This window comes from Gadus morhua, chromosome 10, assembly GCF_902167405.1.
Source record: "Gadus morhua chromosome 10, gadMor3.0, whole genome shotgun sequence".
Classification (NCBI taxonomy): Eukaryota; Metazoa; Chordata; class Actinopteri; order Gadiformes; family Gadidae; genus Gadus; species Gadus morhua.
Genome location: NC_044057.1, coordinates 27,016,631 through 27,023,596, shown reverse-complemented (window position 1 = coordinate 27,023,596; position 6,966 = coordinate 27,016,631). Strand labels below are relative to the sequence as shown.

At 49.4% G+C, this 6,966-nt stretch overlaps 1 protein-coding gene across 3 annotated transcripts in view; it reads left to right on the top strand.

The window, feature by feature from the left end:
* Positions 1-5,049, top strand: part of LOC115552552 (soluble guanylate cyclase 88E) — a 35,793-nt gene extending 30,744 nt beyond the window's left edge. For 2 of the 3 annotated variants that reach the window (XM_030368755.1, XM_030368754.1), the window contains 4 exons: positions 501-590; positions 1,122-1,280; positions 1,503-1,640; positions 3,540-5,049. In XM_030368755.1, coding sequence (XP_030224615.1) covers positions 501-590; positions 1,122-1,280; positions 1,503-1,640; positions 3,540-3,656 — 504 coding nt within the window. In that variant the 3' untranslated portion in view covers positions 3,657-5,049. Of the gene's footprint in view, positions 1-500; positions 591-1,121; positions 1,388-1,502; positions 1,641-3,539 lie in introns of those variants that run through there. The other variant, XR_003978335.1, reaches the window with a different exon arrangement.
* The last annotated feature ends 1,917 nt before the right edge of the window (positions 5,050-6,966 follow it).

Below are 6,966 nucleotides of genomic sequence, written 5' to 3'. Positions count from 1 at the left end.
TGTTTCCAACAAGACATAATACCGGCATCTGAGTCTGTTTTATATGCAGATCGCATTCATGAGGTCATTTGCATTGACCATTTATGGTTAAAAAGGGGCGTGTAGAGGGCGGAACGTGAAGCTGATTCAGCTGCGCACAATTATAGTCAGTATGTGATTTATAAAGCAAAGATTGCGTACAAGTGTGCGTACGCAGTGTTTTATAAATCTGAATATTTTTTGGCGCACGCAAAACTTGGCTTCTGGGCGTACGCACATTTTTAGTAACGATCCTACGCACAGTTTTATAAATGAGACCCCTGGTCACCTGTCACCTGTTACCTGGTCACCTGTCACCTGGTCTCCTTGTCACCTGGCCACCTGTCACCTGGTCACCTGGTCACCTGGTCACCTGTCACCTGTCACCTGTCACCTGGTCACCTGGTCACCTGTCACCTGTCACCGGTTACCTGGTCACCTGTCACCTGGTCACCCTCGCTCTGTGTGTTTGTCCGGCGCAGGAGATGCACATCCAACTCAGCAGCGCCACCTACGAGCACCTCAAGGGAAGCCACTTCATCTTCGAGAGGAGGGGCACCATCACCATCAAGGTCAGGGGGGGCACCACGGGGACGCTGCTTGTTACCGCTGTTGCCGTAGCAACAAGAGCACATCTGAGTTCATTATTTCATCCGTGTTTGAGGATCTGTTGTAATCAGTTCTTATCCCACCTCTCCCAACACAGAGAGGGAAAAGATTACACGTTTCAGTTTTACATGGCTAAACTCTGGCCCCTCTTATGCCCTTATTGTACGTTTGTTTGTCCTGGCACGTATAGTGCTAAGCCTCTTATCCTAGCTATCTTTGTTGTATTTAACCTAGTGATTGTTAGCGCTTGTTTCTAGGAACATCCTTAATGTTCCGACAGTGATATATTGTTGTTTCTCTTTCTTCTCACAAATGTACTTCTTGTAAGTCGCTTTGGGTAAAAGTGTCAGCAGACACAGACAGAGGCGTCTCCAGGGCTTTTTCTCGCCTCACCCATCCCAACATGTTGAATAATGCAACAAAGAACCCTCTGGTATTCAAACTGAGTTCTGCTGCTTTGGGTTCCTCGTCTGCCGCTCCTCTCCGTCCTCCAGGGCAACGTGGAGATCGAGACCTACTGGCTGAACGGGAAGCGAGACAAGGACGGGAACGCCCAGGCCGCGTGCCCCCAGTTCGAGACCCGGACCATCGACAAGTCCATCAACAAGGCCGCCAACCCGGGCTCCGAGGCCCCAGGGGAGGACAAGGGCCAGGTGAGGGGCCCTCGCAGCCCGCTCTGGGAGCCGGTGTGACTCTGTGATCCAGGAGCAGGTCTGATCAAGACCTGACTGTGGCATGGTGACGGATGATCAAACATATAGTGAGGTCCTGGCTCACCCTGTCCCTACTGGGTAATTCAACGGGCGCTTTAAGAGCCCACCTATCTGGGAGTTGATGGATCCTTGAGCCCTTCGTCTCCTCCCTCGTCCCTCCAGGTCTTCCCACTGGCCCCGGGAGACAACGAGGATGAAGTCAAGTCCATCCCCTCCCACCGTATCAAGATGGAGATATCAGGCCACTCGCTGGAGCGGCCCCTAGAGAAGGGCCGACTGGAGGAGCTGTCTGTCCAGAAGGTGAGCGGGACAGACAGTGAGACATGCTCAGCTGCTTCTACAGACAGTGAGACATGCTCAGCTGCTTCTACTGACAGTGAGACATGCTCAGCTGCTTCTACTCACAGTGAGACATGCTCAGCTGCTTCTACTGACAGTGAGACATGCTCAGCTGTTTATACTGACAGTGAGACATGCTCAGCTGCTTCTACTGACAGTGAGACATGCTCAGCTGCTTCTACTGACAGTGAGACATGCTCAGCTGTTTATACTGACAGTGAGACATGCTCAGCTGCTTCTACTGACAGTGAGACATGCTCAGCTGCTTCTACTGACAGTGAGACATGCTCAGCTGCTTCTACTGACAGTGAGACATGCTCAGCTGCTTCTACTGACAGTGAGACATGCTCAGCTGCTTCTACTGACAGTGAGACATGCTCAGCTGCTTCTACTGACAGCGAGACATGCTCAGCTGCTTCTACTGACAGCGAGACATGCTCAGCTGCTTCTACTGACAGTGAGACATGCTCAGCTGCTTCTACTGACAGCGAGACATGCTCAGCTGCTTCTACTGACAGCGAGACATGCTCAGCTGCTTCTACTGACAGTGAGACATGCTCAGCTGCTTCTACTGACAGTGAGACATGCTCAGCTGCTTCTACTGACAGTGAGACATGCTCAGCTGCTTCTACTGACAGTGAGACATGCTCAGCTGCTTCTACTGACAGTGAGACATGCTCAGCTGCTTCTACTGACAGTGAGACATGCTCAGCTGCTTCTACTGACAGCGAGACATGCTCAGCTGCTTCTACTGACAGTGAGACATGCTCAGCTGCTTCTACTGACAGTGAGACATGCTCAGCTGCTTCTACTGACAGTGAGACATGCTCAGCTGCTTCTACTGACAGTGAGACATGCTCAGCTGCTTCTACTGACAGTGAGACATGCTCAGCTGCTTCTACTGACAGTGAGACATGCTCAGCTGCTTCTACTGACAGTGAGACATGCTCAGCTGCTTCTACTGACAGTGAGACATGCTCAGCTGCTTCTACTGACAGTGAGACATGCTCAGCTGCTTCTACTGTAACCTGTGGTACAATGGCAGTCATAGTTAAACTAAGACAGTCTGAAATGCTTGACATTGATTTGTTAATAATGGGACACCCCTGCCAAGGGCGCACATCTTCCCACCACATAGGCAGGGGGACACAAACATGGAGTAGTTCTATATTCTGGAAGGTATAACTAGCCTTACCTCAGCTAGTTCAGTCTGCTTCCGCCGCTCCGGTAGATAGAAGCAGCGGACTCATAACGAGGGTTATGAGTGACACCTGTGTTTGTCCTATGAGGGCACTTCTGAGATACGCCATGAGTATTGATACGGGTGAATGCATGAGGATTGATACGGGTGAATGCATGAGTATTGATACGGGTGAATGCATGAGTATTGATACGGGTGAATGCATGAGGATTGATACGGGTGAATGCATGAGTATTGATACGGGTGAATGCATGAGGATTGATACGGGTGAACCATGGGGACCATGATGTATTCTAACCCTGACCCAAACCCTACCCCTAACCTAAGGGACCCTGATGTATTCTCACCCTACCCCTATCCCTACCCCTAACCTAAGGGACCCTGATGTATTCTCACCCTACCCCTACCCCTACCCCTAACCTAAGGGACCCTGATGTATTCTCACCCTACCCCTACCCCTACCCCTAACCTAAGGGACCCTGATGTATTCTCACCCTACCCCTATCCCTACCCCTAACCTAAGGGACCCTGATGTATTCTCACCCTACCCCTACCCCTAACCTAAGGGACCCTGATGTATTCTCACCCTACCCCTACCCCTACCCCTAACCTAAGGGACTCTGATGTTTGATTCTGTCACTCTGCTCCTCCGGGCCCAGTCCCACTACCAAGACAACCTTCAGGACGGCCTCCGCTCCCACCTGAAGATGAACTCCCCCGACGGCTCCCACGACTCCCACAGCTCAGAGAAGAGCACCATGTGCTCCGTCTCGTAGACCAGACGCTAGCCGCTAGCCGCTAGCCAACGCTATAGCCCATGTGGTTGAAATGAGAATCATGTTGGGGATGTTTCTTTGTTGTTGCGTGCCAATCTCCCTTCTTTACTTTTCCATTTAGCCATACAACTCCCCCCGACGGCAAGGCTAACAGTTTGGTCTGGACTTTCCATATGCTGCTCTTGCGCTTCTTCCCATTCCCAAACATTCAGGAATAAGCACACAATGTTGCTATAATACGATATTTATGAATGGACAGAGTTGGTGTGAGGTTTCTGATAAAGAGCCAGTGAACCATTTCACTGTTTCAGCTGGAAGTCGAACAGTGTGAGATTTAAACATGAAGAAAAGCGTTTTGGGTTGCGAGTTTTAGCACAGTGTTTTATCCCCATGGTTACGACCCACGCCAACTTTGTGATGCTTTTTTAGTAACGTTGTTTTGTATGATGTGTTATAATGAGTGACGTTGAATATGTAACGCGCCACACACCGTAGCGTTATACTAAAGGTGACCAGGAACCCTCACCCTCACTCGGACACCAACATTAAATACATCGCTGCTCAGATGGAGCCTCTTCGTTATCCTGTAACTAACCCAGAATGCTTAACTTAACTAGGGTTAGGGTTACTAACCCTTAACTTCCTCTCACCGCCGCAGTCAACTGCTGCCAAGACAGAGCTCCACACACACACACACACACACACACACACACACACACACACACACACACACACACACACACACACACACACACACACACACACACACACACACACACACACACACACACACACACACCGCCCAGGCAGAGCTCCACACGTCCTCACACACCTTGGTCTTGACATCTCAGAAAAGGCACTCAGACATCAAGTAAAGATCGCCTCCTGCGCTCACAGCAGAGTGGAACGGTCACATAGTGTTTTCGGGAGAATGGCATCAACATAGGATTTTACGCCTTTCTCTAAATGACAGGTTAATTTTCAGTAACGGTGATGAAATGAAATAGATAACCTTGACGATCATATAAGCCATATTACCACGTTTGGGTTCTTTAAGTTAGTCTTTTGGGTTGATACATCATACCAACTTCTTTAGTCCTAAAGTGTTCACTGCCATTAAGTTCAACTGGACACTAGCTCCAACAGGCCTACCCAGAAATAAAATAGCTTCGCTCTGCATGTTCATTTATTGCATTGCCACTGTGCCTTGTTCATCTGATATTGTTTCATTTCAGTGTCACTGTTGATTCTTCTATAGCTTACCCTCCTTTTCTAATTGACCGTCCCTGGCCCATTTGATCCTTGTTGTGCATTCCTCTAGCTATGTGAAGCAGGTAGATGCTCTACTCTGTGCTTTAAATTGGATTTGGGAATAAAGCAAGCCACCAGCTGGGCACTTTGTTTTTGAGTTTGTTCTTAGACATTTTTTAATCACAGCTTAGCAGTAAATGTTTGTCACTTTCTGTGTTTGCTCGATACCTTCCAAACAAATCCTGTACTTTAAAAGTCTTCAAAAAAAATGGCAAATCTATCAGGTTTTTCTACAGCAACATAAAACAAACAAAAAGTACAACAAAGCCAACAGAACAAGCCCCCCAGAATGACCCGTTTGAACCCCCAGAGTCGGTTAAAGTGAACGTTGCACCCATCTTTTCGCCATCGCCATCAGGGACCTTTGGTTCACCCACTGCTAACACACACAGATACACACAACCGTCCCGCCTCAGACCGCGTTCCCCACGGAGGGGGCGTCGGACGAGCTGCGCCTGTAGGTGGCGTCCTCGGGGTCCAGGCTGGCCCGGCGGGGAGCCCGCCTGGGGGCCTTCGGCGAGGGCTGGATGGAGCAGCGGAAGCAGAAGGCGTAGAAGAACGCCACCAGCAGCAGGAGACACACCACCGAGAAGATGGCGACGATGAGCACAGAGTGCAGCTGCAGATACACCTCCCCCGCAGGGGTGGGGCCGGGGGTGGTGGGGAGGAAGAGGTCGAAGGTCAGGCTCTCCGTCATGTTGAGGAGGAGCGTCACGGCCGGAGGTCCTGGGGCCGTGGGGGACAGGAAGTGGGCGGGAGGCATCTCAGATGAGGGGTGGCTCTGAGGACAGAGTAGTTTGTTTACTGCCTGGTTATAGGACAGAGGTTTGTTTACTGCCTGGTCAGTGGTTATAGGACAGAGGTTTGTTAACTGCCTGGTCAGTGGTTATAGGACAGAGGTTTGTTTACTGCCTGGTCAGTGGTTATAGGACAGAGGTTTGTTTACTGCCTGGTCAGTGGTTATAGGACAGAGGTTTGTTAACTGCCTGGTCAGTGGTTATAGGACAGAGGTTTGTTTACTGCCTGGTCAGTGGTTATAGGACAGAGGTTTGTTAACTGCCTGGTCAGTGGTTATAGGACAGAGGTTTGTTTACTGCCTGGTCAGTGGTTATAGGACAGAGGTTTGTTTACTGCCTGGTCAGTGGTTATAGGACAGAGGTTTGTAAACTGCCTGGCCAGTGGTTATAGGACAGAGGTTTGTAAACTGCCTGGTCAGTGGTTATAGGACAGAGGTTTGTTTACTGCCTGGTCAGTGGTTATAGGACAGAGGTTTGTTTACTGCCTGGTCAGTGGTTATAGGACAGAGGTTTGTTAACTGCCTGGTCAGTGGTTATAGGACAGAGGTTTGTAAACTGCCTGGTCAGTGGTTATAGGACAGAGGTTTGTTTACTGCCTGGTCAGTGGTTATAGGACAGAGGTTTGTTTACTGCCTGGTCAGTGGTTATAGGACAGAGGTTTGTTAACTGCCTGGTCAGTGGTTATAGGACAGAGGTTTGTTTACTGCCTGGTCAGTGGTTATAGGACAGAGGTTTGTTAACTGCCTGGTCAGTGGTTATAGGACAGAGGTTTGTTTACTGCCTGGTCAGTGGTTATAGGGCAGAGGTTTGTTTACTGCCTGGTCAGTGGTTATAGGACAGAGGTTTGTAAACTGCCTGGTCAGTGGTTATAGGACAGAGGTTTGTTTACTGCCTGGTCAGTGGTTATAGGACAGAGGTTTGTTAACTGCCTGGTCAGTGGTTATAGGACAGAGGTTTGTTAACTGCCTGGTCAGTGGTTATAGGACAGAGGTTTGTTAACTGCCTGGTCAGTGGTTACCTTAATGTAGCTTAAGCAAAAGTTAAATCAGGGAGGCAACATTTCCCATCTATTTCTCATATTTTTGTTTTGATATTCCCACGCTGTCAGCGCAAGCCCCTCCCATTCATATCTCAACCAATCAGGTCCTCATGCAATAACAGGGGTACAATAGCGCGCCAACATACAGTTTCTATAGACATCT